A 15,877-nucleotide genomic window follows, 5' to 3' on the forward strand; every position below is an offset into this window, starting at 1 on the left:
TTACCTGTGAAATGTAATATTTGAAAAAGGACTTACTTGATGACAAAATTCTTGGTATCAAAATGTATATAAAAATATGACTTGTTTTTTTTAATTGGTCTCAGATTTATTCTTGAGTGTGTCTCATTTATTGCCTCAGTGAGTACAACAAATGCTTAGAATTACCCTCTGATAACTGCTTCCCCACAGTACCACAAAAGAGACCATTTGGTGTAATCATTTTTGCCTCTGAAAACCGTTAAGGGTTGCCTTTACTCTTTACACAGTGTACCTAGTTTTGGTCCGCTATGTAAAGAGACAGCTTCTTACAGTAGACCCTTACTTCATTCAAGTGAATGAAATAGGTATGTTCCTTCCTTACGATTCCTTTATACTCCTCTGTTGATGCTGTTCTTACATACGTGTTAGTTCCTCACTCCTGTGTCCTGGCACATGGGTGCTTGGTTCTTGCTTCTTCCTTCCACCTCTTGTTGTCTGTTGTGGCTTGAGGTTTTGACTCGGAGATACATCCTTATCCTGGTTCTCCTTTATGGATGCAGTGGTTTAGCTGCACAGTTTTTCCCTGGCTTTTGTATTCTTGGTCTTGCCCCCCTGTCTGGATGAGACAATCGTAGATCATTTATGCCTGTCATTTCTTCCAGACCCTCCCCATTGTGGTGGTTGAGTCTCATTGGTGGGCAACGTTTTGTTTTTGGTATATGCAGCTCTTACAATGCAGCAGTGGAAAAGTCACTTTTGGTCTGTTGGGATGAGCACTTTATTCCTGCCTTCTCATTTCTGGGTATGATTACACCTTTGCACCTTTGGTGCTTCTCAAGTCCAAGCTGGGTCCTGGCTGGCAGTGTGGTCTCTTCGTCTGCTTAGTGTCTACGATTGTAGGCTTTTGCTCTCATCGTCTCTCCTTCAGTGCCTGCACAAAGTACCTGCTTTGCATTCATAATCATAGTGTTTGTGGTTGTGGGGTGGTTTTTGGACCGTCTGAAGGTATTGTTGGTCCGCTAGTGTTCCTCATAAATACAGACTGAGGCAAGGAAGACGGACGTAGATGCGATGCCCCAATTTTTTATCTGTAATCTTCAATACTTTTAGTCCTACCATTCACATCACATTCCTTGCAACACACCCACCCACCCTCTGCTATCTAGATGATGAAGTTGGCTGGGATTTTTCAGGTGAATGCTGGTGTTGCTACTTTCTTTTATAGCGCCCAGCCAAGGTGTGTGAGTTTAGCACTCTCAGCACTTTAAACTCGAGTTTTCTTGTCTTTTCAGGTAGAACACACCTCATTACATAATCTCTTGGATGAGGAGCAGTAGGGCTGAGTGTAATGAACACCACAAGTACTCGTGCATTTTCTTACTCGCTTGATTAATCAACTAATATGAACTAAAAACAATAAAAAATATGTACCAAAAATCCTGGCCTAATCCTGTGTTTATATTTCAAAAGAGTTTGAAGAAAATGATTATATTAGTTTGCTTGCTTATTGGATCATTTCAAGTGCATTACAATTAATGTGCTGGCTTGTTAAATGTTCACTCATTATATTAAATGTATTTTATATTTAGATTAGTCCACACTGTATCAAAAAATTCACTTTCTACTTAGAACGGAGGATAGGATTATTATTATTTTGTTGGTTATTGCAGTTCTTTTCCACGTTTCATCTGTTTACGGCTAAACTGATTGTGGATTACTTAATAAACGTATTGATTTGTGTGTTGTATCACTTTGTGAATGTACAATAGCACATTCGCACCTGAGGCTTCTTCAACTGTTAGTCCAGTCTGTGTACTCATTATATCAATTTGTTTACTCAAGAGATAGGCTTTTGTATTAGCCGATTTATTTGTTAAAGGCGTTGGATATTTGGTGTGGTCTTTAGTTGGGTTGCTTGTTTAATTAGTTAGCTTGTCTGATGACTTCGTTTTCTCACTGAGCGAGCTGATTTGTTGTTAGTTCGAGTATTGCCCATTAGAAAGGCCATTCTGTTACCGGGTGGCTGGTCGCTTGCTGGATCAGCTTGCCCTGTGCTCGACAGAATGGAAATGCTTAGGCAGGATTCGAGCTGCTCGGTCTCGGTTGAGAAATTGGTTGTTAATGTAAAGCGGGAGTCAGAACTTGACAAATGGTGACGTTTGCTGAATGTATGCACTGGTAATAAATGCCACGCACGGTGTTTTAGAGGGAAGAAACAGCAATCTCTTCGTTTTCGGGAAAGCCCTTGAGAATCAATGTTGTGGCTCAGCCAGTGAAGTGTGAGCAGCCATGACGAATGCGCTTTTGCAAGGAAGTTAACTAACACGTTGACCGTTGCTTGGGAATCCATAGTATTAATAGATTTAACACGACGAAGTACGTCATGGTTATTCCCTTACTGAAATTAGGCTTTAACACATTTTAGAAACGCGCTTGTTCGAGATTCTGTTCCAGGAGAGCCTGTTCAGCAACTGTGGCGCTTTCGATTGAACGAGCATTCATTCATGGTCCTTTTGCTCTGCAGTAGCAGCCCTGCCAGCTGTGCTTTTATTGTTTTTCAGATTTATTTTACTATTGGTATTTTGCGGTGGAAACAGAAATACTGTTTGAAATCACGCACTGAAATGCAAAGTTAATAACTTTGCAGAAGACATATCTTCAGCCATGCATTTTATGCATCTCCACATTTTTGTATAGTGGTAAATCACAGACGTCTCAAAGATAACCCTTCATTGCAGCTTTAATTTACTTAAATCGTTTGATAGAGTGCTGTTTTTTTTACCTGTGGGCTACATTGAGCGCTGTAAGGGTTAACATATACAATGTAGGTGAGTGGAAAGAGTTAGAATCCAATCAGTGACGGTTGTACAGTCTCCTATTCTTCATGACACATTTAAAGACGAGCTCCTTATTCAGGACGTTTCAGGCAGGCTCTCCTCGGCCTTGGTTCATTACATTCCACAGCCTGTAGTCCTCAACTCCCAGCTTCCTATCAACATGTTTTATGCATTAGTAGGCTGCTTTAGTAATGTTATTTGCAGAAGCAGGTTCCGGTTAGCAGGGAGTGAGACCCTTGAAGGATGCAATGCTGCAGTACTACTGCCGAGAATCAAAACTCTTACCTGCATGTTGTACATAGTTCTCTACAGCTGGCACATGAACTCCTGAGCTGTCTCTCTTAGAAAAATGATAGCTCAATGGGTCAAGTGGGGAATTCATTTATGTTGCATTCATATGCAGAATTTTGTGTCTATGTCGCACCTCCAGGGTCCTCTTAAGTTAAGAAATGATGTAAACATGAGCATCATATCTTAACAAAGTGGAACATCAAATCACTATTATTCAGAGACAATAAAAAAGAGGCGTTTTGCATCATGGGAACCTGTTTCTAAAACACGCCTTCAGAGAAAGCTACAGGAGACTTTAAATGGGAACAGAGAGCCCCAGAAAATGTTGTGATATTTAGGCCCTGAACATAAAATATATTAATTCAAATATGCTCATACTATTCTGGAAAGAAACATGATTTCTCTGCAGAAAGGTATGTGCATATTATTCGTGGCTGAAATAGGGTGCTCACGAACCAGTGGCTTTCTGGCACTGCGGCAATTGTACAAGGCTACAAGTATTTTTGTGAGCTGCAGATGTGATCACTTGTCCTAGATGTGTGCTCTCTTCAAATGTAAATGTATTGCAGGCTCTTCTAGTTGTTATAATATGGTCTAATGTTGAACCTAGTATGTTGCATGGAAACTATGCTTGCACCCTCAACTAACCATTTGTCTCAGTGACCATGTTTGCCAGTACTCTTATTTGTTTGGCTCATGGCTTAACAACATCCATACACTGGCTTCGTGGCCGGCTATAGCAAAACCACATTTCAGTCTTCCTTCATGCGTATTCACCTCTGCATGCTTATCCAGCCTATCAACATGTACACAATTAACATTGTTTGATGAATGTTTTTCCAGGTAGATTTTGTGGTGATAAACTGCCGGAATCCCTCATAACTACCGACAGCAGACTGTGGATTGAGTTTCGTAGCAGCAGTAACTGGGTGGGAAAAGGTTTCGCAGCAGTTTATGAAGGTAGGTGGTTTAAAATTGAGGGGCGTGTTATCAACATGGATATGAAGTCATCCAGTTAACAGAAACAAGTCCACTGTTGATTAGCATTACCTGAGTTAACTGCATATCACATTATTCTAATATTCTGTTAATTAGCAAAACTGGAATTATGTCTAAGGAGCTTGAATTTTGCTACAGACCAGGGGGCTTATTTAGAAGAGCACTGGATCACTCTTGCAGCACGTAAAGTGGTACGTGCAAGACTCATGGCTCTCAATTCGATTTATGAAGCCATGTAAAGCCACCCTTCGCAACTTTGATGACCTCATAAATCAGGAGTAAGCCAACACAGCGCCGATTGCTACTTTACCTTACTCTGCATCCGGGAGCATTCCATGGGCGTTGTGGTGGGTTTTCCCATGCAACACCCATGGAATTTGACACTGCCCCAGATTTACTAACTCATGTAAACTCGAGGAAACTCCAATTCTGTACGCCTCTGGAGGTGAGGCGTAACGAGTAGAAAGATGCTTTGTATAGGAGAATATGCTTTGTTCCTCTTTCCATGTGTGCTTCACATATGGAAAGAGGAAAACGCCTCTTAGGATTGTTTTTGTGCAAGAAGATGCACCTTCCTGCACAGAAACAATCCTGCATGCAATGGAGGCACCCTTGCACCATGGTGCAAGGGTGCCTACGTTGATGCTAGGCTGCTGAACTTGCACCATCATAGGGAGAAAGGGCAGGAATGCGCCGTATTGCTTAAATGCTGTGCATTCCTGCCCTTTCACTTAGTCGTAGGGCAAGAGCAGTCCGTGCAGGTAAGGGCGGTGGAGTGGGGTAGGGGGATATTCAACAGACGGCAACGAGGGAAAATTAATTATTTATTACATTTTACATTTTCTCTTGTCATCCTCTGACGAATGCCCCACCTCACTCCTCTTACCTGCACTGGCCTCTCCTGGCATAGGGCAGCGCAGCAAGGTGCCTTGCTGCGTTGCCTTATGCCAAAATCCCATAAATGAGGCCCTAGGTTTGTAAACTTCAAAGGTGAAGACACCTTATGGCCTCTCTAGCCTTCTAATTCACAAACTTTTTACCAGAAGCACATTATTCGAATAGCAAAGAGGTGCCACCCGTCTACACGGTCAAGAAACACTGGAGAATGTTTGGGTGTATATTTCAACGAATAAATCCTTCTTTTCCAACTCAGTTCTTTGATGTGCTAAACAAATTCTACAATACAATCCAATAAATTGTGATTGACTAGTAATTTGTATAGGAGATGGGCTTATTGTTATACATCTGTGTTATTTCAATCTTCATTTTTGTCAAACTCATCTCACACTTTGCACTTTTCTGTTAAAGTAAGAGTTGTCACTTACAAGCTATGATCATCTGGGTTGATTTTTGTTTAATAAAACAGCAGTTTAAAAAAAAAAACGGAAATAATTAGTTATTTTCTGTCATCCCTAATGACCCTCATTCAGTCATATCCGAGGAACATGGTGTGCTTTACTTCTTACTTTTGTCAACGTTTCTAGTTCTTAAAAAAAGCTAATAAATATCTTCAGTTGATGTCCTGCCTGCTAAGATCTGCTTTACAGTGTGCACCTCTGACAACAAAAGGAAATTAGCCTTTCCCGTGGGTGAGCTTTTGTTGAGTCTGTTGGCTGATTGCACGAGTAAAGCACAACATCATTTTCTGCCTTCCTGCTAATTTTTCCCGGTTGTTTCATTTAGAGAGATAGCGTTCAAGAAGCCTCATTGAAATACTTTGTTCTACAGTTTCAATAGCAACACATTCTCTTTCCTGGCTTTGTGAGAATGTTTCACGTCTCTTGCCAAGTGGAGAACAAAACACTATTCACAACAACATCAAGCACGGACGGAATATGTGTCAAAAAACACTGTCAGTCTGTGGTGGCTGTCAGAAGCAACGGTGCACAGTTTATCAAGGATTCTTGTGAACAACACAAGAGGGGAAACACCTTCTGATAAAGCGCTGCAAGTTAATGGTGGAGATTTGTACTTTCTCTACAGCTACCGAGTGTAAATTTCAAACGTAACAGTTTGTACATTTGTGGCAGAACAATGTGAAGAAACTAAAAGCAGAGTTAGAAAAACATTAAAATGCTAGAATAATTGATGAAAAATAAGTAAACGATTGGAGGAACAGGAATAAGTGTTCAGCAATAGTGAATCAATATTTAAAATCGTATTCTGAAACAATGATATTGTAAAGTAAGTGTACTTATAATGGGAGCATGTGCTAATAATGGTAGCATGGCATTTATCAAATAGAGTGTACATTGTATTGTATTCTTTTGCTAAACACAAAAAATCAGATTTGTGTTGCATTTTTTTCTGCTTACATTTATAATGAAGATCATTAGAAGAAATGAGGAAATATTATTCTTTAAGTCATTAACATGCCCAACCTATCAGAACTTGGCTACAAAGAGAACAATTACCCGGAGGTATGCATGCAATAGTTTGAAAAGTCTTGACTGCTTCGAGAAGTGTTTTTTTTCGTATTATAGACAGATGCCAACCAAAATATCCCCCGTCTGTGAATGTTCCTATCCGGACTGTCAAGTCTGGTGCATAAATGTATGAGAATATAAAAAGAGTGTTTCTACATTAGAAATAATCTCCAATATCTTTTCCCAAGTGGGAGTTACGAAAATATTTTTTGGTAGCCTATTCACACCATTTAGTTTCACGGTGCAGGCTACAACAAGCTCTGTCCAATTAATTAACTTCTTCCAGATTAGCTAGACTCATCTCCAAGCTTACTTTGCGGTTTATTGTTCAAAAACAATGATTTGTTCTAAATCCCAAGAAAACACCAAACGTTCCCAACAACCCAGATTTCTCAAGGGGTTTGTTCTGTTATTAAACCCTCTCAAGAAGAGCTTGCCATTGATATTTTAGGTACAACTCTGTGTGCATAAATAAGTGTGACTCATGTGAAAATGGCGTCAGCCATAATGCTGTATCTTTCAGGCAACTCACAGTGGTTGAAATGTTGATGTTACACTGCAGTGATGCCGCCCATATGTGCAGTTCATAGACATATAGAAAATAGGTACGTTTTTTACCTATATCTGTAGAAGATGGTGTTGTCAGGGGAAGTCATAGGACCGTTCCAGGAAATACCAATGCAAATTAACTGTCTTAAGGTAATCAAAAACAAGCGTTATGTACATGCCACACTGATCTACATTTCTGAAAATGCACATGAACAATGTGGATGTATCTGTTTTGAAAAGAATAGAAAACAGCAATGTTCGCAAATTCACACGGAGCTGAGGGGCAGAGGTAGTAGAGATGTAGGAAGGAAAACACATTTAATTAAATATATTTGAATCAAATGACGTTTGCATTTTGCTGAGGTTCTAACCATAACAAGAATATATGCTCTATAGACACTCTGCTCACGTAATTTCCGGGAAAAAAGGTGTTTGGTAGGAATGCATTCTACTATCCTACACTTTTGTGTGTAACTTATGCAAAATATTCCTTTAACTCCTTCACACATGAATGTTTTGTGAATTGGTAGCCAGTCATAAAGGTTCACAATTTGCAAGTTCTTTGTGTATCGGTTCCATCATACTAAAGATTTAGTTCAAATGTTCGAATCAGTAATCATATGAATTTTCAGTAGCGACTCGTGGAGGGAGTGCCGCGGGGCGTTGCGGCAGGGTGGGGGAGGGGCACGGTCGAGGTTAGTAAACTCCGGCTCACAGCCGACTAGAGTAATGAAAATAAATAAATAAAAAAATGTCATTGTGCGCATTGAAACGCAAAATGTGTTTCAGCGCGTTTAATGAAATTGTTTTTTAAATTTATTTATTTATGTGCATTACTCCGGTCGGCCGTGAGCCGGAGTTTAGTACCCCCCATCCTGCCCCTCCCCCGCCCCATGTCACACACTCCACGAGAGGCTGCTGTGAATTTTGGCATACACATATATATATATCTGTCTATATTTATGGATGCAAAATCTGGAGAAAAGGGCCCTGACACTGTATTTCCTTTTTACTAAAACTGGTGAGGCTTAGAGCTTTCATGTGAACATTTTTAAAACATTAAAAAAATGTAGGTAGGTCTTTATATTTGTTTTAGTGAAGGATTTAAACTTTTGGTCAAATGCAGGAACCAAATCCTGTCAATTTTTTCAGGGAATGAGAACAGTATTCTGTACCAACTCATGTCCCAAATTAATGTGTCCACATATCAATCAATCAGGGTATTTATAAAGCGCGAATACTCACCCGCAATGGTCTCAAGGCGCTGGGGGGGAGGATTGGTTTGTAGTTCACTCAAAGAGCAAGGTCTTGAGGTCCTTTCTGAATTGAGGTAGTGATGGTGATTGCCTGAGGTACAAGGTAGGGAGATCCATGACTTTGCAGTGAGGTAAGAGAAGGATCTTCCTCCAGCCAATGTTTTTCGGATTCATGGGATAGTGTCCAAGGTCAGAGGGGAGGTGTCTGGTCGGTGTGTAGAAGGAGAGGTGGTGGTTGAGGTATTCGGGCCTGGAGTTGTACAGGGATTTGTAGGCGTGCATGGAGTTCTTGAATGTGATTCTTTTGTTGACAGGAAGCCAGTGGAGGTCTCTTAGGTGACCAGGGATGTTCATTCAATGGGGAATGTCCAGGATAAGTCTGGCAGAGGCGTTCTGAATGCACTGCAATGTCTTTTGGAGTTTTTTGGTGGTGCCGACATAAAGTGCGTTGGCGTAGTTGAGCTTGCTGCTGATGAGCGCCTGGGTGACCATTCTCTTGGACTCGGTGGGGATCCATTTGAAGATCTTTCAGAGCAGATGAAGTGTGTGGAAGCGGAAGGAGGATACAGCGTTGATTTGGTGGTTCATAGAGAGCTAGCAGTCGTGGATGATACTGAGGTTGCGTGCGTGGTCGGTGGTGGGGCGGGGGTTTCAGTGCTGCTTGCCGCCATTAGTCATCCCAAGTGGAGCGATTGGAGCCAGGATGAGGACTTCGGTTTCATCGGAGTTCAGTTTGAGGCAGCTCTACTTCATCCAGGTGGCTCCTGCCTTCATTCTGTCATGAAAGTTGCTCTTAGCAGCTGCCGGTTTGTTGGTGAGGGAGAGGATCAGCTGTGTGTCGTCGGTGCATGAGATGATGTTGAGTCCATGGTTTCTGATAATGGCCGTGAGCAGGGCCATGTAGATGTTGAAGAGGGTGGGGCTGAGGGAGTAGCCCTGTGGGACTCCACAGGTGATCTCTGTTGTATGAGGAGAACAGTGGGAGACTGACTCTCTGGGTTCATCCAGTAAGGAAGGAACAGATCCACTCTAGCACTTTGCGTGGATGCGGGCGTTGTGGAGTCTTGTGCAGAGGGTGTGGTGGGAGACAGTGTTGAAGGCAGCAGAGAGGTCCAGGAGGATGAGGGCTGCAGTTTCACCTTGGTCGAGTGGAGTGCAGATGTCATCTGTTGCGGTGAGGAGTGTAGTCTCTCGGTGCTGTGGTTGCTTCTGAAGCCTGATTGGGAGGGTTCCAGGGTGTGGTTTGTCTCGATAAATTCTATGATTTGAGCGTTGATGGCCTTGGCGTTGAGAGCAAACAACTATGCCTTTGAAGCTATATCTTTCCCTGGTGACAATTACAGACTTTCAAGTTATCTGGTGCTTAGACCCTGGCCCGCGTGGAATAAATAAACACTTAAATAAAGTTCCTTTCAGCACTGGGAAGTTGTGTTGATAGTCTTGTATTGCTCTTTTAAAGGGCAACATTAGTCGCAATATTAAAGTCATCTATGCAGTAAGTGTTAGAACTGGCTATTTCTGGTAGGCTAAGGCTGACGCCAAAGCCAGGCAGAAACCACCATTCTAGTCAGGGCAAGGGAGTCACACATCAAGAAAACCCCTGCTCACCCCCTTGGTAGCTTGGCACGAGCAGTAAGGCTAAACTCGGAGGCAATGTGTAAAGCATTTGCGCAAGCACACAACAGCAACAACATCCTAGGCACACCACAAAAGGAACTCCACACAAGGTTATATAAAAATAACTTCTGTATTGTCAAAATCACATCAGATAGAAATCACACATGTACATTGTGCCAACTGGCACGGGCAATATTCACAAGGGATTATTCACAAGACAGGGCCACATGGGCCACTGTCAGGATCAATACTTTCAGAAATAGAAATACTGTCAGAAATTAGAATAAAAGGATATAAAATCACTGTAGCACAAATTAGCAAGTATAGCACACGACCAGTAACTACTGGTAACAGGTAAGTACCACCTACGCAACCCTAACCACCTTAGGAGAATGTCACGCAGGGGACCAGGACCTCACTAGGACCACCTGTACTGGAAAGAACAACCACCTAAGAATAAAATACACTTAGGGGTATCAGCAAGAACACATTACACATGATGCATCAAAACACATTCAGAGGTGTAGGGAAGGAAAAACACATGATGCATAAAACATTCATTCAGCGGTGTAAGAACAAGGCACATGATGCATCAAAACACATTCAGAGGTGTAGGGAAGGAAAAACACATGATGCATAAATCAACACATTCAGAGGTGTAAAGTCAAGGAAGACACATGATGCATAAAACATTCAGAGGTGCCAGAACGCTACTCAATAGCGCAAAAACTTACATAAGCCACCACTTGTGGCAGTCCCTAGGCTACTGGCCTTGTTGGAGCTAGGACACCCTGTGTCCAAAAGTCAGGGACCTAAACGGTGCAGCTGCCCACTAATTGCTGGGCAGCTGGGAGTCAACAAAACTGCTCCAGGGCCCTCACTGGCCCTAGAACAAAAGCTGCGCCAAGCTGGAGCCACACAGGCTCTGCAAATAACTGTGCCCCCTAAGAGCCCTCTCTGGGCTCGCAAAACAACAAGGTGGGCAGGGAGCCTCTCGGGGCCCTAAAGCAGCCACGTGTGCAGGGAGCCTCGGGGCTCTAAACAAAGAAATGCCCCTACGAGCCTCTCTGGGCTCGTCGAACAACTATGCCGCTGGGAGCCTCTCTGGGCTCGTCATCAATGGCCGGTCTGAGCGTCTCAGGGCTCAACAAATAACTGGGGCGTCGTTGGAGCCCCCCTCCTGGGGACTCGTGGACAACTGTGTAAACCAGGAGCCTCTCTGGGCTCAAAAACACCACAAGGCCCCCGGAGCCTCTCAGGGCTCCTCAACAGATATGCCCCCTAGAGCCTCTCTGGGCTCTCAGCTCACGCAATGCCCCGGCACTGGAGGGGCGGGACGGGCACCGGCAATGTGCCCCGATGCCCCCTCCTATCACGCACTCACCGGGTCTCCTCTCCTCATGCGGGGCTCTCCTTTCTCCTGCTGCGGGGCTCTCCTTGCAGCACGGAGGCCTCGCGGCTCGGGCGGCCGGACTTCTCTCTCTCCCCGGGGCTCTCCCTTCACTCAGGAGCCCCGGGACGGACACGGCAGGCGGCTTCCTTCTTCCGGTGGCAGTGCGGGGCTCTCCCAGTCTCACGGGAGGCCCGCGCCATCTCCCACCGTACTTCTTCTCTCTCTCTCCGGGCTGCGGGGGCGGGACTTCCGGCCAGGCCGCGCTGGAATTGGCCGGCCGGCCAACCACTTCCGGGTCATCGCGGGCAGCGCGGCGGCCCGTTTCAGGCACTTGTAGGCTGGGGGATAATTAACCGAGGGGTGGGCTCCCTCGAGTTAAGTTAAAAATATAAAAATAGCGGCCAGGCCCCTGGCGGGGTGAGCACCTGCCAGGTTAAAAAATCATTAAAAAAAATAAGCGAGGTGGGCACTCGCCACGGCACCCCCAGCAGGGTGGGCACCTGCACAGCTAGCAAAGCACTACCAAGCGCTTAGGGGCAGAATAAAGCGCTCTCAGGCGCTAGGGGTCAAGATGCAGCGCTTCCAGGCGCTGGAAGCCAGCAAAGTCCAGGCAAAGTCCTTCAGCATCCAGGACAAGTCCATTAGGTATCCAGGGCAAAGCAAAAGTCCCCCTATCAGCCCAGGCAAGGCAGAGGGGTCCCCCAGAAGTCCTCCAGGCATCCAGGGGCTGGGCAGAGCCTGCCCCTGGCAGATTCAAGTCAGAAACAAGAACATTTTTAGAGTGTCACAGCACCCTTTTTATACCCAAAAATCCTTTGTCTAAAGGGTGCAGGTAGTGTGAGAACCAGCTAGAACTGGTTATAGGGAATTCCTTTCACTGACCAGGCTAGGGACTTCAGACGCACCCCAGGGGGTGGAGCCAGCACTGTGTGGGGAAAACCCAGCCTCATTCAGGACCCTCAAACCAGACGGTCAATCCACAAGCAGGCCCAGGCTCACTCCTCCCCTCACATCAGCATGCTAAACACTCCGTTCACCGCCGGGGCAGACCCTCCCAGACTCTTGGAGCCAGGCTCACCAGCCAGCCTCAGCCAATCACACGCCAGACACAAATTACACAAAATATGCCAACTTCTAAAGGTGGCACTTCTACACTAGACACAATCATGCCGCATATACCATTGCGCAGCATTCAATCTCACAAGTGCGTACATACCAAACTCGACCCTGCACTCCCCACACATCAGGAACTACCATGGTCACACATATTCCCCATGCATTCCTATGGGAGGGCAGGTCACTCACCACACATACACAGAGAGCTCACGCACTTCACACTGTACCACAGTGAAAAAGTGCGCAAAGGCCTAAAATCACCAACACCAGGTCACAGAAACAGGCTAGGAAAAAGCAAAAAGTTTTGGGGTGAACCTGCCAAAAGGGCCAGGTCAAACAGTAAGTTTGCGGACTTAGTGCAAAAACAAATACTCTGCAACTACTAGCAAAAAAATGTGTTAGTGGAATTGCTGGACCACTAAATAGATGCAGGAAATTCATCACAAGACCGGCATTGTACAAAGAGGTTGGCTTTCTGAGTTTGCAATGCATGAAATATTCATAGTAATTGGCCAGGAGTCTCATTATCCAAACGATTAAAAAAATCAAAAGGTTACTTACCCCAGACCCTGTGAATGATGGGCCACTTCCAATATGCCTGTGGAGTTTGCTGCCATGAGTGGACAATGCCGCGATGCCCCCTGGCAGCTACCAGCTTTCCAATGTAAAAGAGTGAATTACAAGCGAAAAAACATGAATTCAAAGGACGGTGTTCCTGCTTCCGCTGCAGCAAGCTATATGAACACTATAAAACCCGCCTCACGAATATTATTGAGTTAGGCATATGCCTGTCAATCAATCAGTCAACCAATTTTTATTCGGATAAATAATATCCATGAAAGAGTCACACAGATAAAATATGTGCCTGTCTCTACACATACTATTTTGACCTCAATTGGAACAAGCATTTACAATGCAATAGGTCTCGCCTTTGCGAGAGTTTACGCTATTGGCATTGTAAATGACAATGCCTTTTATTTATCTGTTTTGCTAATTAAAACGTAAATAAAAGGCATTGTCATTTACAATGCCAATAGCTCAAACTCTTGTAAATGCGAGACCTATTCAAAGAAGCGGCCGCCATTGTCCCAGGCTACTCGGAAAGTTAAAGTGTGCGTAGGTTATCTTTGGACTAATTCTGTTTTGGTGTTCCCATTTTAATATGGACAGGACGCGTACCGTCCATGTTACCCCTACGTGTCACTGAGCTCATGCACAGACTGTAAATGTAAGAAGACCGCTTCTAGGATAAGGCATTTCTCCATAAAAACCTCCGGCACCATCAGAGGGCGCTAGACTGTGCCTAAGAGCAGAAATGTGGCCTAAAATAAGGGTGTGGAAAAGTGGCATGGTTTGCTGTAGAACAAATTATGCAAAATGAATGTGAAATTATGCATAATTACACAAAGGGCATCTTGACCGTTATATATCCTACCAGAAAACAAAACAAAATCCTACAAGAAGGCTAAAAAAATTGCTGCTTGCATTTGGATTTGTAGTTTTGCAGTAAAAAACTACCAAAGCTGTCTGGTTAGATAAGAAATCTGAGGTCTTTGTTGACCGCCCACGTTAAAGGAACTGGCCCTTGCGTTGAAAACACTGTCCTTTGTGTTCAGATTTGTAGTTTTGAGCTAAAAAATTACACAAATTGTTCACTCAACAAAAAAACAAAAAAAAATCTACCTGAAATGCGACTTGCACTCAAAAATCAGTTTAACAGTACATCTTGTGGTGCATTTTTTCCCTGAAATTATGCAACAAGGCATAACAGCGTACTCCTAACAATATTATGTAAATGTTGTTACATTAAATTACCAAAATCACGCTGACATAATTCAAATTTCTCTCAGGCCTATTCTGGATGTCCGATGGAGGAGGCAAAGCATGGCTTCAGCTAGGAAGAGACGCCACCCTGAAACTTTCACTATATGAAGTGGGAGAGGCACCCACCCTGGACACTTGGAACAAGTAAAATGAAGTTAACAGCTAAAGCGCACCGCTTCAAGTAAAAATGCTGTATTAGTTCTTCTAAGGGAAGGAAGCAGATGAGAAGCGAAATCCGCGCCTATTACACAGTTTAGCACACCTGAGCAGGCTTGGCGCGGGCGTTCAAACAGCACTTGTGTTTGATAAATGTGTCGCGTCACACCCTCTGAAACGAGGCAGCTCTGTATGTAGAACATGAACCCAGGGGGCTCGGAAAGGTAGAAGAAGAGACCTCTTAATCAAACTGTCTACAAGTGCGTGTGTCGGGCGCCTACACTGACTCTGGGCGCTTCACGGTTCCCGGCCTTCCCTGAATCTTAATCAGCGTCTGTGGAACAGACAGTAATTACTACCCAGGAGGTAGAGGATCTCTGTGAAAAAGATGAAAAGTGCTGATTGCGGCATCACACAGCGCTGAGACGACACACGACAAGGCGCCGTAAATTATGAAGAATCTGAACATCACTGTCGCCACAAAGGCGCTTTCAGTGAGCGTGGGCCTGCCCACGGCAGGAGAAGGGGTGATATCCGTGGCGCTATTCCAAGAAGGGCCCACAGAACCGACTCACATCCAGATAAGCCACGCTTTTCATTCATTCTCAATAGAACTGCTTACGGCAGGTGATGCAGGCGGCGCCTGCTACGTAAAAACACATTCTACACCCACTGAGGCCCTCTCATCCCTACAAACACCTGTGTACTAGTGATGCCCATCAATGATTGTATTACAATCACCTGGGCACTGGATGCCAGCATGGCGCATCACTGCTTTTAATCAGCAGGAAAGGCTGAAGTTCTTGGCCTGCACCGTTATGCCCCTGCTAGTGGTGTGTGAAATCAGGTCGTGAAAGTTTCAAAAGAGCACTCTTCTAGTGAGATATAATTTTCTGGTATCTTGTGTCATCTGTTTGTTACCCAGGCGCACCACTTGTGTAAACAAGCAACAGCGCTACGCGTGTAACCTGAGACACCAGGAATGCAGCTGGCAGCCTGCACGCTCCTGCTCGCTCCCGAGACCCATAGGCCATGGGAGTGAACGTTCACAAAAAAGGCAGGACATACCCCCGCCTTTGGCCATTTGCGTGCTTTCATTATTGAAAGCCATACACAAAGGCCAATGGGATGTGTGGGAGGAGGAAGACCTACACAGAGAAGTCTCTTGGAAGTCTGAAGTGATTCCAATAGGCCCTCTCCTAGCAGCACATGCGCGCTGAGCTAGGCGAGACCTAAAAAGTGTAATCAGGGCATATCAAAGGAAAGGCCTCATAGTAGTTAAACGCTGCTATAGGTCAGTGCTGTCTGCTGTTAAAACATGTGGCTCCCTCCTTCCTAGTTAAAGTTTACTTGTAGCTGTGGTGTGTCCAAAGCCGGTGTAGAATGTTCAGTGAGTTCATCCTCTCTTCATGAAGTTGATCAGGCATTGTTACT

At 44.4% G+C, this 15,877-nt stretch overlaps 1 protein-coding gene across 1 annotated transcript in view; it reads left to right on the plus strand.

The window, feature by feature from the left end:
* The window catches only part of TLL1 (tolloid like 1), a 363,446-nt gene that overhangs the window by 241,949 nt on the left and 105,620 nt on the right, over nucleotides 1-15,877 (plus strand). The window contains exon 11 of the mRNA XM_078677025.1: nucleotides 3,951-4,067. Coding sequence (XP_078533151.1) covers nucleotides 3,951-4,067 — 117 coding nt within the window. The remainder of the gene's footprint in view (nucleotides 1-3,950; nucleotides 4,068-15,877) is intronic.

This window comes from Lissotriton helveticus, chromosome 2_1 (assembly GCF_964261635.1).
Source record: "Lissotriton helveticus chromosome 2_1, aLisHel1.1, whole genome shotgun sequence".
NCBI lineage: Eukaryota > Metazoa > Chordata > Amphibia > Caudata > Salamandridae > Lissotriton > Lissotriton helveticus.